This window comes from Tamandua tetradactyla, chromosome 3 (assembly GCF_023851605.1).
Source record: "Tamandua tetradactyla isolate mTamTet1 chromosome 3, mTamTet1.pri, whole genome shotgun sequence".
NCBI classification, from domain to species: domain Eukaryota; kingdom Metazoa; phylum Chordata; class Mammalia; order Pilosa; family Myrmecophagidae; genus Tamandua; species Tamandua tetradactyla.
The window spans coordinates 91,754,047-91,771,278 of NC_135329.1; the positions used below are offsets into that span (position 1 = coordinate 91,754,047).

Here is a 17,232-nt window from a genome sequence, read left to right on the forward strand (position 1 = left end):
ATTTCCCCCCTATATACCTCTCTATTAAAATTTCTTATAATAGTGTCATACATTTGTTCTAGTTCACGAAAAAACTTTTATATTTGTAAAATTAATCATGGTACAAGATTCGTGGTGTTATACGTTCCCACTTTTAACCTCCAACTTTCCTTCTGGTGACATACCTGACTCTAAATTTCCCCCTTTCACCACATTCATACACTATTCAGCACTGTTAACTATTCCCATAATAACATGCTTTGTCACCTCTGTCTATTTTCTAACTTTTAATTCAATCTAGTTAAGCATTCTGCACATATTAAGCAACTGCTCCCCCAAAATGAATTTTGTACCTAGTTAGGGAGTTGGATGAAGAATTAGAGATAGTATAGATGGCATAGAACCTGACACCTTGTATAGATGGGTAAAAATATTATTATTATTATTGTTTAATATTTATTGATTTTAGGCTCCTTAAGGGATTAAAGGATATGAGATTTTTTTGTTGTTGTTGAGGATGAAAAATAGTTATCTATGACTGTATAACAAACCACCACAAATTTATGGCTTAAAACAACAATGAAGGATTTTTGTCATAATTCTGTGGTTTGGCTGGGTTCTTTCTCTGCTTATCTCCTTAGACTTATTTGTGTAGCTGTACAAGTCAGGTAATGATTGGGAATGGCTGAGTGGTCCAAGATGACCTTGCTCACATATCTGGCAGTTGCTGTGGGCTGGCCATTGGAGCGTCTTGGTGCTCCTCTATGTGGCCTTTCATTTTCCAGGAGGCTAGACCAGCATCCCTACACATGGCAGTCTCAGGGCAGCATCCTAAGAGGGTCAGCTCCAGTGCTAGCTTACCAAATCTCTGTGTGCTTTTGCAGTTGTAATATCCCAGTGACCAAAGCAAGGGTCAGGGTGAAGTCGAGTCCCTGTGAGAGGGAACTTAGCCTCCACCTTGGGGGAGGAGTTACAAAGAAATTGTGGCCATTTTTAACTCACCACAAGGCTGAAACTTGTTTGTTCTCTTTCTTGGGCTCATGTTGGGCTCAGAAAGAAAAATTTCTATTGTTTTTTCTAGTTTTCCTATATAATTGAAATCTTCTTTAGTGCTGTATACAAGCTGATTGAGGACAGGAAATATTTTTGTCTAGACTAAAAATTGGAATGAAGGGAAATAACTGCTTTTATGTATTTGAAGTTCTTTTTTTTGTGAAGGAGAGACTGTCCCATGGTATGGAAATGACCAGAAAGCAGATAATTCCTCAGTTTAAGGAAGGATTACCCTGTGGAGTAGTGAGTCTCATTGAATGCCGCTCTACCCCCACCCCCTGTATCAATAGAAAGAATAAAGTTCAAAATGAATAATCACATGCCAGGAGTTTTGAAGGAGGGTTTCTTCAGGAATAACTGAACTTATGTGATTCCTATTGTCATCAAAAATCTAAAATTCTATAGCTCAGAAAGAGCATTGCTCTTTTTATGTTGGGATAGGGATGGCGAAGGACATGGTATTAGAAAAGAAGAGAATTGGTCTGTTCACCCTGCTCAGGATTTTAATTTTACTTGATTTAAACCCCTGAAAATTGGGATTTCCAGTTGGTATGAAGTACATTTCTGTTCAGTACCTTATCAGTGAGGTGGTACATATTGAAGACGCGTTTTCCCTGGGTCTTCTTGGATTAGAACGAGAGAAATTGAGTAGTAACCTTAGCTGAAAAGAAATTGAAATATGAAATAATTGTGTACAGTTGTTCTAGTAGCTGTAGATGAGCCAGCCAGCTTATAAAATGTGTCTAATTAAAACAATTTCTCATATCATATGTTTTGCCCTATCCAAAAGATGATTTTGAGACCTCCTTTTTAAATTTATGTCAATAACGAAACACCAAGCCCAAGTGTGCAGTTGTCAGCTGAGAATACTTTGTCAGAACTGATCAGAAAATGAGCCTGTCTTTTTACTTTCTCAGTTTCTCTTTGTTTGGGGTGCAGGGGAGGCAGGGGCCACTACTCACCCCATTGAGAAGTTGCTTGATGGAGATGTCTGCCTATGACTGGTTATTGTTTCCAAGCTGCCCACTTTGGTTAATGGTGTTTCAGTGGAGCCTGCCCTGCTTCCAGGATTTGGTTTTTTTAGAAGACTGAGAGTATGGCAATAAGCTGCAGTACCTATAATGATTCAGACACAGAGTGGTGTTAGATTTTTTGGTGGGAAGCAAAACTTAAGCTACAAATAAATATGCTAAGTAAAGTGAGAAGACTGCTTTCCTGACTGGTGCAATTTACAAGCTAGGAAATTGTGAAAAAACATCTACCCACCAACTGTGTAGCTCATTGGCTCTTTTCTTTGAGCTTTGACAGTCTTCCTGATAAAAATAATAATTATGTTATTCAGATGTGGTTGCCAAGCGTTCATGCTTCTCACTCCACTTGTGATTATAAACGATTCTGCAGCATGCATAGCTTTTTCTCTGATTTAATGTTTCATAACATTTGAGTGTTTAATCTGCTGATTTGCCATTTTCTTCTCTTATTTTTCAGAATGGACTGCTGAATTATGAAGTATTTCAGACCCAATAGTAGAGCATCACTCTGCCACTCACTCCTTTATCGCCTACTAGTTATTTAAATTGGACTTTTAATATCCTGCCAGCTGCTCTTCAGACACACATGGTGCATTGTTGCCATTCCCCGGATTGCATCTTTGAGACACAGGCTCTTGGTAACCTTCAGCGAACAAAGAGGCAGCCGCCAGGGCAGGTTTAGCAGGAGGGAGTCATCCTGACTGCCCTCTAGCTTTTGCTTGATCTGGATTTGGATTCCACCATGGAGCCTCGCATGGAGTCCTGCCTGGCACAGGTGTTACAGAAGGATGTAGGAAAGCGACTACAGGTTGGCCAAGAACTTATAGATTATTTCTCAGACAAACAGAAGTCTGCTGACCTTGAGCATGACCAGACCATGTTAGATAAACTTGTGGATGGACTCGCTACCTCTTGGGTGAACTCTAGCAATTACAAGGTAAGCTGTGTTTTAGAGGGTACTCTTGCAGGTGGCTGGGCTCTCTTGCTCCTTAAATAACATCTTTTGTAAGCAATCAGCATGATTCCTTGGCTTCCAATAAAACATTCAGACACTCTGTTGGCTTTTGGACATTTCAATCTAGACCCACTAGAATTTTCTTTGATTTTTGATGGAGAGCAAAGAATTCTTATCCTTTGGCACTTAGGGAGTAGGCCAACTGAACATATTAAAGAGGATTTTATGTTGGGAAGTTTATAAGCATTTGCTGCCTTGAAGTTAAACTGTATATTGTGTCTTCCAGCAAATGGGTTATGGGAAAAAATGTCTTGATGAGTGGCCTTTCATGAATGACAAGTGTCCTCATTGATTTTCTCTATGGGGATGAAATTGGTAATAGGATATGAAACATCTCACCTTCAGGTCACAGTTTTGAAGTTCACGTGGGTTCCTGGCCAGAAATAGTATGGAATAGTGAGGACTCTTCAGTGGCCTGTATGGAATGGCCTGGAGGATATCCTTCAGGTTCTATTCATCCTTGTTGGGGGATGGATCCCATGGCCCAAATGAGCTGTGAAGATTGACCACTTTGTTGTTCAAGGACTGAACTCTCATGAATAAAACCTGGACTGTGCAGAAGTGCTGAAGAGCTCTGTCCTTCTGGCTCAACACACACACACACACTCTCTCTCTCTCTCTCTCTCTCTCTCTCTCTCTCTCTCTCTCCCCCTCTCTGTGTGTGTGTGTGTGTGTGTAAGAGAGTGGCCCTTTGGATCAGGAAAGAGTGGGAAGATTGCATGACTGCTAATAGGTGCTGTAGACATTGTGAATGAGATATATAGAAACAAATCTTTTGTGTTCTTTTTCATTGATCCGGTTTTCTGAGATTGGTTTTGAACTTGGCAGCTGGTACTTAAAGAATTCTGTTGTTTACTGTAGTATGGGTTCTGTTTTCCAAATGTGCTAAACCTCAGCCTAATAGAAGAGTGGACAGGCTTTCTACTTGTTAAGGGTGTTACCTAGGTCCCTAATTGTTCGTTTACAATTTGATATAGAATTTATCCTACCTGTCTTCGACAACTGAGCTTAAATTCTCTTTCAATCATATATTTATTCATTTAACTGATGTTAGTGAGTGCTTCTTAGGTGCTCTAGGCATTAGTGCTAAATGGTGGAAGTGCTCCAGAGATGAAAATCTAGTCGTTAAATTTTTGAGGGCTATGATGTCACATTGTCTGTGTTTGAATCACAGCTTGACCACTTTTTGTGTGTGGATATAGGATGCTTGTGGTTGAGAGTATCCAAAAACTCTTGATTCAACAGGTTTAAGGTGACTGTAAGGAAATTTAGCATCTCAGATAAGAAGCTTGGTAATAGTTAAGGCAATGTCCAGGAAAGAAGAGTGTTGCTTGTGTCTCTTACTTCAGAGGAAGCCCTTCCGAGAAGCTCCCTAGCAGAGCTGTCTATATTCACTGGCCATAGTGGCTTTGCATGCCAGTTCAAGCATTGGAAGTGGAAGTGGAATGCATGTCCACAATTGGTTTATCAATCATCATACTTAACTTCTTGGTCTTAAGAAGAGGTCCAGTCTCACCTGAGTGGAGTTCATGACTGTGTGTGTGAAGGAGGGAGGATATTTGAACAATATCAAGTTCCTGTTAGGAAGGAAGAGGTGGAGGGTTACGCAGGAGTAACATGGATGTACCCCTATAAGATCTGCAGCACATGCTTCAGTCTCCTCATCGATAAAATGGGGATAATAGAGTAATTGTGAGTATTCGGAAAGAGAGTGCATATAAAGTTATCACAAACCTGCCATATGATGTGCCCTCAATCATCAGCTGTAGTTATCAAGACATGGTTCTTGTCTTCAAGGAGCTCATAACGCATATATCGGTGGGAAACAGATAAATAAGCAAATGGTTATGATGTAGTATAGTATGTACAGTAATAGAGGAATGTAGAGTTCTGTGGGAAGGCAGAAGAAGAAAATAGTAACTACCTAGAGGAATTCAGGTTTGTTTTTCTTTTAACTTTTTAAATTGTATAAGATAACATATATTCACAGTGAAGAAAGAAAAAAGTAAGAATTTTCAAAGCACTCTTCAATAAGTAATTACAGGACAGATCTCAGAGTTTATCATGGGCTACCCTTTCTTCATCTCAGATTTTTCCTTCTAGCTGATCCAGAACATTGGAGACTAGAAGGAACATAGATATTTTTATCATCGCAATCCACTCTCTCTTTTTCTTTTTTGTGAGAAATAACATATATACAAAAAAGCAATAAATTTCAAAGCACATCACAACAATGAGTTGTAGAACATTTTTCAGAGTTTGGTATGGGTTACAATTCCACAATTTTAAGTTTTTACTTCTATCTGCTCTAAGACAGGAGACTAAAAGAAATGTCAATATAATGATTCAGCACTCATACTCATTTGTTAAACCCTACCTTCTCTATATAATTCCACCTTTGATCTTTCTCTCACCCTTTAGGGGTATATGGGCTATGCCCATTCTTAACTTTACTAGTTGGAAGGGACTGTTGATAATATGGGATGGAGGGATGGAGCTAGTTGATATTCTGGAGAGGTTGGCACCTTTAGGTTACAGGACTTATCTGATCCAGGGACCCATCTGGAGGTTGTAGGTTTCTGAAAAGTTACCCTAGTGCATGGAACTTTTGTAGAATCTTATATATTGCCTAGGTGTTCTTTCAGATTGGCTGGAATGGTTTTGGTTAGGATTTGGCAGGTTATGATAGATAGTAGTGTCTAAATGAAGCTTGCCTAAGAGTGACCTGCAGAGTAGTCTGTCGACTCTATTTGAACTTCCTGATTTATTACACTTCTTATCCCCCTTTTGATCAGGATGGCATTGTTGATCCCACGGTGCCAGGTCAGACTCATCCCTGGCAGTCAAATTCCAGAGTTTTGAAGATTGAGTAAGAGTTTTTCTAGAGGTCATGAAGTAGTTTCCTAAGCAAAAGCAATGTGGTGCAAAGGAAATGATGGATTTTGCTGCCAACTTGCTTATACCCATGGGAAATTCCTTTAACTGTACAGAGCAGGTGTTAGATGTGATCATCGCTTAGGATATAAGATTTAATGTCTTGTATGGCTTAGTGCAGTTGGTTTTGCAGTGAAGGGCTCTGTCTGGTGGTTTTAATTGTCCACAGTGCTGAGCGGCCCCTCTTGTGTGGTGTCAACTTGTCTTGTTCATAACCGGATCCTAGAGCCCAGAACCCAGAATGTGCCTAACAAATACTTCTTTCGCAAGTGAACTCAGCAACTTAGAGCTGATGCTTAGCGAGTATTGTTGATTGATTGCTTTACCAAAATTGGTCAAGTTCTCTCTTAGAATTTCCTGCCCTGCTCCCTTCCTTTTAAAAAAATCATAGATCAAGACTTCTTATTCAGAGATTTAATTTAGTTATGTTATTTTTTTTTTGATAGTTTGTATGGATAGAAGGGATTAGCTTTATTTTAAACAAGATTTTGAAGCTTGGTTTCTTGTGTTTTTTTTGTTTTTTTTTTTTTTTTCATTAAGGGTTTAAAAGGAGAAGAAAAGGGAAGTAATTTTGGCCTTCCAAAACAATAGTGCTTGAGTGTTATTCCTTTTTTTACAGGAAATACATGTGAATGCCAGTAAAATGTCTTACATTTAAAAATATTTGGCTGGAGCCTAAATCCCTCTGCATTTGAATGTTGCTTAATATGGTAGACAAATTTGTATTTGGTATTAGTTGCAGTTTAATAGCAGTCGTTTACTGGTGACTTTGTATGTGCCAGGCATTTTTTTAAAAAAAATATTTTAATCGAGAAGTCTTCACACATACATTTTATACATGGTGTACATCAGTGGCTCCTAGTATCATCTCATGGTTGTGTATTCATCACATGATCATTTTTTCGAACCTTTGCATCATTACAGAAAAAGAAAAAGAAAAAAGAAAAAACTGATACATACCATAGCCCTTACCCCACCCTCTCATTGACCACTAGTATTTCCATCTACCCAACTTATTTTACCCTTTGTCACCCCCATTATTTATTTATCCGTATTTTTTCTTACTCATCTGTCCATACCCTGGATGAAAAGAACATCAGACACAAGGTTTTCTCAATCGCACGGTCTCATTGTAGAAATAATATCTTTATCCAGTCATCTTTAAGAATCATGGGTGCTAGAACATAGCTTAATAGTTTCAGGTACTTCCCTTCAGCCACTCCAATACACCATAAATTAAACACGAATATCTATATAATGCATAAGAATAACCTCCAAAATAACCTCTCGACACTGTTTGAAATCTCTCAGCCACTGAAATTTTATTTTGTCTCATTTCCCTCTTCCCCCATTTGTTCAAGAAGACTTTCTCAATCTCGTGATGTCGGGTCCCGCTTCATCCCAGGAGTTCTGTCCCACATTGCCAGGGAGATTTACATCCCTGGGAGTCATGTCCCATGTAGGAGAGAGGGCAGTGAGTTCATTTGCCGAGTTTGTGCCAGGCATTTAATCTGTCTTACTTAAATGTCCTTATAGCCCTGTGCCAGGTAGATGTCGGTATTCTAGTTTTAAACATAAAGTAGCAGAGGCTCTGAAATATGAGGTGATTTCTCTACTCATTATGGAACTGAAATTTAAATAAGGTCCCTGATTTTCTTGCCAGGGATTCCTTTTACAGGAACAGGGCTCAGTAAACTTTTTCTTTAGGAGCCCATAGTAAAGAGTTTGCCCTGTGGGCCAGATGGTCTAACCTTTTCAACTGGTTTGGGCTGTTGTAGCACAGAACAACTACAGGGAATATATAAATGAATAGATGTAACTGTGTGCCAATAAAATGTTATTTACAGAAACAGGTTCATTGGGCCTTAGTGGATCCCTGCCCTAGAACATTGAGCACCTACTATGTGCCACTTGAGAAAACACGTTCTTCAATGCTGGGAGCTATTAAAGATTCATCTGGGAGAAGAGGAAGTCTTATCATTTGCATATAGTTGGGGACTGGGGTAGCATTAGTTTAAATGGATCGCAGTTTAGTTTTTAGACCATCTTACATGATAGGTCAGAAAGACTTGCCTTTTTTGTTGTTGTTGTTGGGGATAGGGCTCCAAACAGCAATCTCTATTGTCTTTATTATTGTGAACAACAAACAAACATACAAACATTCTTGACATGGTTACAATCAGTGACCCACAGTATCATCACATAGTTGTGTATTCATCACCATGATCATTTTTTTGAACATTTGTATCTCTCCAGCAAAAGAAATAAAAAAAAACCTCATGCATGCCACACCCTCACCCCTTCCTCTCATGGACCACTAGTGTTTCAGTCTACTCAATTTATTTAACCTTTGTTCCCCCTATTATTTGTTTATTTCTTATCCATATTTTTTACTCATCTGTCCATACCATAGATAAAAGGAGCATCGAACACAAGGTTTTCACAATGACATAGTCACATTGCAAAAGCCATATCATTATACAATCATCTTCAAGAAACATGGCTACTGGAACACAACTCTGCAGTTTCAGGTACTTGATTCTAGCCACTCTAATACACCATAAATTAAAAAGGGGATATCTATATAATGCGTAAGAATAACCTCCAGGATAACCTCTTGACTCTGTTTGAAATCTCTTAGCCACTGCGCTTTATTTTGTCTCATTTCTCTCTTCCCCCTTTTGGTTGAGAAGGTTTTCTCAATCCCTTGATGCTGAGTTCCAGCTCATCCTAGGATTTCTGTCCCATGTTGCCAGGGAGGTTTACACCCCTGGGAATCATGTCCTATGTAGAGGGGGGAGGGCAGTGAGTTCACTTACGTGTCGACTGAGAGAGAGAGGCCACATCTAACAAACAAAAGAGGTTCTCTGGGGGTGACTCTTTTTTTTTTTTTTTTTTTATACATGGGCAGGCACCGGGAATCGAACCCGGGTCCTCTGGCATTGCAGGTGTGTTAGTTAGATTCAGTTGTCAACTTGGCCAGGTGAGCATACCTAGTCTTGTTGCTGCGGACATAAGCCAACCGTACGTGAACCTCATCTGTTGCCAATTACATCTGCAGTCAGCTAGGAGGCGTGTCTGCTGCAATGAGTGATGTTTGACTTAATTGGCTGGTGCTTAAATGAGAGATCGCAAGGTAGCACAGCCTAGCAGCTTGGCATTCCTCATCTCAGCACTTGCAGCTCAGCCCGGGCCCTTGGAGATGGAGAAAGAAATCATCCCGGGGAAAGTTGTTGGAACCCAGGGGACTGGAGAGAAGACCAGCAGAGACCATCCTGTGCCTTCCACGTAAGAAAGAACCTCAGTGGAAAGTTAGCTGCCTTTCCTCTGAAGAACCAACAAAATAAATCCCCTTTTATTAAAAGCCAATCCGTCTCTGGTGTGTTGCATTCCGGCAGCTAGCAAACTAGAACAGCAGGCAAGCCTTCCTGACTGCTGAGCCACTGTGGCCCACCCTCTGGGGGTGACTCTTAGGCCTAATTTTAAGTAGGCTTAGCCTTTCCTTTGCAGGGATAAGTTTCATACGGGCAAATCTCAAGATTGAGGGCTTGCCTATTGATTTGGTTCTCCCCACTGCTTGAATATCAGGAATTTTCCAAATGGGGAAGTTGAATTTTTTCCCTTTCTCCACATCTCCCCAAGGACACTTTGCAGCTACTTCTTTATTCACTGTTCATATCACTCTGGGATTTATCAGGGCATCACACTAACCTGGACAAACCTACAAAATCTAATGCCATGCCCTGTTCAAGGTTCCATGTACTTTTGGTGTTCAGGTAAACTGTCCATATAAGTTAAATTAGAAATGCACTAGTCAGAATATAAATTTTGCACCAAATAAACATTTCTTGCTGTAGTCTGACACAGAAGTTGAAGTTTTAAAATATGAATGACGATCTATTTTCAATACCCTGCAATATTGACATTCCTTTGTTTTCTTCATGCAAAAACATTTTTTAATTTGAACATTTATTCCGTATCATTGTCCACTCTAGGCATGCCTAAATTATATCATCTCAGTCTTGTCTATCTTTCCTTCTGGTTTCATTTGTGCCCCCAGCCCTTCTCCCTCTATCATTCTCACATTCAGCTTCATTCAGTGTACTTACATTATTGTGCTACAATCAGGTAGTATTGTGCTATGCATTTCTGAATATTTACAGTCAGTCCTGTTAAACCTTGTCTTTTTTAAGTCTCTTCACCCAGACTAGTATTAGGATCAGTTTGCATCCTCTTGGGCTGTCATCTACAGTGAACTGGTCTTGGTGTTTCTTGGGTAGCAGATGTCTTCTTGGAGTTGAGTAGTTAGCTATTTGAGTTGTGCCTTCCTACATCTGGGACATACGGAGGGCCACCTAGTGGCAGTGCTGTCCAACCTGGATGGACTTGGTTAGTAGCTTCCAAGTCTTCCAAGTTGTCGTAGTGACTCTGGGAGGCCTGGAAAGAGACTGGAGACCCTACTTGTTTATGAGGCGTCTTCTCTAGATTGCTCAGACATGAACAATACAAATAAAAAAAATTTTGAATATGGTTGCTTTTGTTGATATACCCTCTCCGTTTTCTTTCCTTGATTAAAATATGAAGAAAGGGAAATATGGTGAGGTGGATTCCTGTGTGTACCTCCAGGCACTCCTGTTTTCTCCCTGTTCCCCCATCTTCTTTCAGATAATAGGGGGTGAGAGTTAGGAGTGATCTGACCTGCTGTGGCTGCCTGGCCTGTGGCAACTGGAGGGAACTGAGAGGGTCTCGTGCTGTGCAACTTTCTAAATCAATCTTGCAGCTCTTGTTCTGCCAGACAGTAAAGTAACATGGATCCTCACATGTCCCCACCTGCATAGGCCCTTGTATGTTTTGTGAACTTTGTGGAAGCAAAACATCCTAGTGGGTAACCACATGCTTTTTATAAACACAGGTCCACAATCCCTTACCCACAATCCCCACATCCTAAAAAACTCTGAAAATCTAGTTTTTTTTTTGTTATTCATTGTCATTTGATTCGAATTGAATTGATATGAGACTATTTATAGTGTTTTCTTACCTGCTTAAGCCATGTTTCACTGCAGAAACATTATTGTGTTTGATTCTGTGTTGCTGCCCCAGATTCTTTTCAAGGTGTGTCCTATTTAGTGTGTGCACTATTTTACCTAAGTCCTGAAAACTTATGTATTCAGAGCACATCTGGCCTTGAAAGTCCCGGATAAGTGATTATGGACCTATATTTCATATTGTAGAATAGTAACGATAGCTCATGGTTATAGAGCATTTCCCGTGTATCAGAAATTGTGCTAAATATGTGTTCAGTTTTAAGTCAGAGTAACCATATGACGTAGATATTGTTATCCCCATTTTATAAATGAAGAGACTGATGCTTGAAGAAGTCAAGTAGCTTATTCATTGCGACAGAGCTGGTAATTAAGATTTTGAGGACTTGAACCCAGTTCTGTAGGCAATAACCAAAGTTAACTGTGTACTTAACGATTGCTGGTATACAGTGGGGAAAAGACAGACACACTTCCTGCCCTAGCAGATTGTGGCCCTGTGTCTGGGCAGCCTAGGTCTGCCTAAGTCTATCTGAAGACTCAGGCCATGTTGTCTTGTATTTGAAATCCATGGGTTCCCTGTTAACGTAGAGTGTCCCTTGTCTCTGCCGTACGGGTCCTGAAAGACTAATTGGGGGACCAGGCAAGGCATAGGAGAGGACAGGAGAGAGAAAATGAACTCTTAAGTTGTGCTGTAGCAGTGTGTATAGATGCTGTAGTATAGAGAAGAAACAGTTGTCAGAGTGTGCTTAATGGGAGAGCCTTGATGGAGAGGGAGGCTTAATGGGGCCAGGAAGCATCAAAAGGAGTGAATTGCAAAGGGTTCAGACAAGTTTCCTTTTCTTCCTCCTCACTTTTGGGACACTTGTACCTCTGTGCACTCTCAAAGATTTAGTCTCTCCTTAAGCTTCTTTGCAGAGCTCAGGGTTATCCGGGGATCAAGTGCTATTTATGGGCAGAAGGGGAAGGTGCTGAGATATAAGGGAGGTTCCTCTCATTTCCCTTGCCTGTCTGCAGAACCTTGGCTTTCATTGAGGTTTTCATTCCCACCCCCTTGTGTCCTTGAGAGGAGAGCCAGAAAAGATTATTGGATTCCTATTCAGTGACTTCTGTTTCTTTTTCTGGCAGCCTGCTCAGCATTGTCGTCAAATGATGAGTTCTTTCAGAGGCTGTCTGTTCCCTCCAGGATTTCCAGGCAGTGTTGTGGTGTTTGCAGGAGGTGAACAGATGCCTCTATTGTACACTGAGGAGCACTAAGTAAAAGCACACTGAACTCAGGAAAAGTTCTTTGAAGAAAATTTATGTGGATTGTCAGATAAAAATGGTGTGGTCCTTGGGGTCTGTAATTAATAGCATTTCTCCCGAAATGTGTATTTGTATAAATACAGAGATAGTCAAGTATATTGGAAGTAATTCAGATTTGAGAATTGACTGCTGGTTTCCTGTCCCAGCTGTGCCACTTATGACTTGCTCTGCACCTATTTCCTTATTTGTGACTGGGTCTGAGAACACCTGTGGCAGAGCACAGACTAGTGTGAGGGCGAAAGTGCTGAGCCTGGGGCTTAGAGTGTACCATGTGTTAAGTAGGAGGAAGGTGGTGATGACAGTATGTCTTTATGGGGCCAAATGAAAACAAGACAGTAGAAGGTTCACTTTCAGGTGGGATTGAGGTCACTTGTCTTCCTGTAGTCTTGTCACTCCACCTGTGCCCTGGAAGGAGGCCTCCAGTGGGTGGTAGTAGTAGAGTGTTGATAACAGAGTCCCTGGGCAGGGCAGCAGCTACTAGAAAGGGTGAGTTTAAATCCTGGTAAAATCTGTTAAAAACTAGTCCAATGATTGAGGATCCCTGTTTTAGAATTTAACCGGTTCTTTTTATTTTTAACACTTAATGGTGCTTTGTTTCAGAAAGTTAAAATTCATAAGAGGTTACGTATGACAGAAGAAATCATAAATTGAATTTCAAAGCAGAAAGAAAAAGAGAAAAGCTGGGGTGAGAATGTGGGGCCAGCCATAAGGCTAACTGGCTCATGATAGCTCATGCTTCCCGAACTCACGTTATTAAACATTCATTCTGGGCCAGCGATTTGTGTTCATTACCTCATTTAATCATGACGTAGGTACCGAATGATCTGGCCCGATGATCATTTCCAGTCTACGCCTGGGAAACCGCCTGAGAGAAGTGAAGAAATTTGCTCAAGGTTCATAACTGGAAAGTATGGGAGGCTGGATTTTAACCTGGGTAGTCTTACTTTAAAGCCCATCTCTGAATCAAAACACAATGCTACCTTTTCTATAAATTTCACAATAATGTCAGATGTTGTATTTGTTGCAGCATAAAGGAAAGGGTGCAAGAATATATGTCACAGTTAACAATGATTGCTTTAAGAGATGGAGTCCCCAAGTGGGGGTTGATCCATTTTGTACTTCAATAAACAAATAAACAACAAATGTTTAAGTTCAGTGTATTTAAAACACTTTTTTGGTCCTGGTAGTGATGATTCAATATACTTTTGAAACTTTATTTTGGAAAATATTCAGACCACAGGAAAGCTTCAGAAAACAGTACAAAGAATTTTCATGTGTGTTTCACCCATCCTCTGGTGTTTAACCATATTTGTTTTATCATTCTCTATGCATTGTTGTCTATCCCTTTAGAGAGTACATTGTAGATGTAATGCTGCATTACTCCTACGTCTTCAGTGAGTATTTTTTCAAAACAAGGATATGAATTTGTATAGTCATGGTACAGTTATCTAAATCAAGAAATTAATCTGAAACAGATCTTGATTTAATAATTTTGAAGAGTACAGGCCATTTCTTTTGCATAGTTCTTCATTTTGTGCTTGTTTGATTTTTTCCTTATGATTAGATTAAGGTTATGCATTTTTTTGGCAGAAATACCATGAAATGAGGTTGTGACCTTAGCGCATCATATTGGGAGGCACATGATGTCTCTTTCTTTCTCTGTTTAAATTAGAGACCTTGTGAGTTTACAGAACAATCATGCATAAGGTTATTAACAGCTTGCATTGGTGTGATACATTTGTCACAGTTAATGAAAGCACATTTTTGTACTTTCACTGTTTTATGCAGTTCCATGGAATTTAAAAAAAAATTTTTATTCTAGTACCATATATATAACCCAACATTTCCCCTTTTAACCACGTTCAGATATATATTTCTATTAACATTACATGTGCTGTTAACATTACATTCAAAGTGTTATGCTACTATCACTACCATCCATAACCAAAACTTTTCCATTGTTCCAAGTAGAAACTTGGTACAGTTTAATTTAAACTGCCTTAACTCCCTATTCCCTGTCTCCACCCTGCATTTTTGGCAGGGAAACCACAGAAGTGAGGTTGTGGCCTTCACAGTGCTTCATACCAGGGGCCACGTGATTTTTTTTTTTTTAATCCCACCTGGTGAAAGAATGTGTTTACCAGAACACCAAAAATTATGCCAAAAAACTATTTTCCCATTTTTAATTCATAAGTATCTCTTCGGGAGATATTTTGATATTACCTAATTATCTTGTGTCTCCTCAAACTTTCACCTACTAATGTTAGCAGCCATTGATGATACTTACCTAAAATAGTTATTACCATGGTGGTTGGCAAAGGGTGATTTTCTAATTCCATCATCCCCTCTACATTTATTACTGGTTCCATATATATTTGAAATGTATATTCTATATCTGTTTGTATAGGAGGAGTGAAGTATATATTTTAATCTTTCTCCGAAATTAACTACTGTTATGAAGAAAAATGTTTAAAATTAATCTCATTTGTATTTATTAATAGTCATAAAGAATTTACAGCAATCCAATAATTTAGTAAACATATACTAAAATAATGTGATGAAGTTTGGTTTGGGCTCTGGGTTTCCTAGCATCCAGATAAAAATTGGAGGCATGGTGGATTGTAAGTTTTAATAACTATTATAAAGTGCAGATAAAAAGGCATATAATAGTAAAATGTCTTTCTAAATTTAGCAGAATATTAAAGGACACTTTGCAGGAGGGTGAAAAAGTAAAGTGTGCAAGTGTTAGCACAGAGGAAAGTACAGAGTGAGATCAGGCTATTTCAATTGAAATAACTGGTTCATTGAACTCTTCTAGACAGCACTCACCAACTCACACTTTGGGCTTAAGGAGATAGTGGTGGGGGGTTGTCAGACAGCAGCTGGGGTGAAAAGCAAATCCAAAGCTGGGCAGACCTGCCCACTGAATTATTTTTCTAAGTTTCAGTAGAGGGAGAGTCTGTGACAGTGACTGGAGCAAAGAATCCAAAGAAATTGGATAAAATTGACTTGAAGGGGAGTTCAGGCTGGTGGACTTACCTGAGCTGTAGCTACTTTTTACATGGAATGTTAGGTAGGAGCAAGGAGGGTGCTATTAAAGATGACTGTCCATTGTGGACCAAATCATTGGTGTTCTAGGTGGGGAGGAAGTTCTTTGTGCCAGGCTTGATGACTGGTAGAAGTCTCTCCGTAGTTAATAATCCTCTAAAGGCTTTGTAGACGAGATGGGCTTTAGGATTCCTTTGGATGAGGAAGGAGAGATGGCTCAGCAGACTCCTTGTAGGAGGAGATTCACATAAGTGAGCCCCGAGCAAGGTTCAGGTGGTGGGATCTGGAGGAGCGAAAGGGAGAGCCTGCCCGTGGGCACTGTAGTAGGACTTCAGAACTGACTGGCAGGCGGTGGAAGCCCTTGATGGGCCTCAGGGGGGCAGGGACTCGGGCACAGCACCAAGCTATGACTGCGGGGTTAGGAAGCGGGTGATGGTGGTGGTCAGTGTGACCACCGGCTGGTGAGGGAGAAGCTGATTTGAGTGATGCTATTTTGGAGGAGGACTTGATCTTTTGGGATATTAGTTTGGATATTTGAAGGCCTGGGATGAATTTGAAGCTTCTTCAAGATTTCAGGCTCTAGGATGCAATTCATTGATTTATAGATTGACATGTAAAAAATTCTGCAGGATGCATTTAATTTCTTTTTGAAGGAGAAAAGACATTGTAAGAAAAAACACCAAATGATTCTGAAGAACATTTAGAAAAATAGTCATGGAGATATTTTCGTATTTATTTTCTTACTTTGGCTGAGGGTCCTAAGCCATATGTGCTCTGTAATTGATGTGTACATCTTTGTAACAAACCTTTTTCAAATACTTTTCTCAAGCCTGCTTAATTGAAGTATTTTTTCAAATACTGATTTAAAAAAAATTGTTTTGATTACAATTAAAGTGATATAATTGTACAAACAAGGACAGACTCACAAAACTCCAGGAATAAAGTTATATAAAAAAGTGAAAATCACTCAGTCTGTTGTTCTAAGGCAGCAACCATCATTTTATTGTTTGTATCGATAAAGAAAAGATAGAAAGCATATTTATATGACTGATCATACTGCATATGCTTTTGTATCTGGTGCTCTTTTCATGTTAAATGTCTGTCACAATCATATTTCTTAATCAATAGATTAAATCACTTAGAATATTTAGTATAATTTTAAAGTAATATTCTTTTCAATGAATGTCTAACCATCATTTCTTTAACCATAATATGGTTGCTAACATTTAGGTTTTTTTGAGCTTATTGTTTGAAGCTTCTCTGTGCTGAACAGCATTGTATTTACATCTGTTGCTGCCCTCTTCTGTGCTCCTATGCTGGAAGTATGGAAAGATTGAATTGCTGGTCAGAGTGTTGGCCGGATGACCTTCCCACCAGTGGGGCCCAAGTATCTTCCCACCACAACCGGGCATTACCATTTCTCTTGCTATTTTTCATTAGACTGGACAGAAGGTATCTCTGTGTTGTTAGAAGCAGCGTTGCAGAATATTTCTTCTGCTTCTAACCTTTCTTAAATGAGCATACCTTAAGGGAATAGAAAGTAAATAATTTTAGTTTTGTGAATACCATTTCCCCTTTGCATGATTGATGAAAATCAGTTCTGTCTGGGGTATATTAAACACTAGCAGGGAGGAAGGTGCCTGCATTTAGGAAGAAGTCTTAATGCCTCTACAAAGTCAACTTTGAAATAGATTTAAAAAGTTGAATCCATTTGTTGTTATGTAATCCCATTATCTTACTTTGTTTCTCCACAGAATGGGGAAAATACTGATTTATCTCACAAGAAAAATCCATCGTAATCCATTTCTTTGGAATATTTCTTTCCTTT

General features: G+C 39.4%; 1 protein-coding gene across 10 annotated transcripts in view; it reads left to right on the forward strand.

Moving 5' to 3' along the window:
- CLASP1 (cytoplasmic linker associated protein 1) overlaps positions 1 to 17,232 on the forward strand; it is a 316,174-nt gene that overhangs the window by 34,432 nt on the left and 264,510 nt on the right. For all 10 annotated transcript variants that reach the window (XM_077153522.1, XM_077153515.1, XM_077153516.1 and 7 more), the window contains exon 2: positions 2,521 to 3,000. In XM_077153522.1, coding sequence (XP_077009637.1) covers positions 2,806 to 3,000 — 195 coding nt within the window. In that variant the 5' untranslated portion in view covers positions 2,521 to 2,805. The remainder of the gene's footprint in view (positions 1 to 2,520; positions 3,001 to 17,232) is intronic.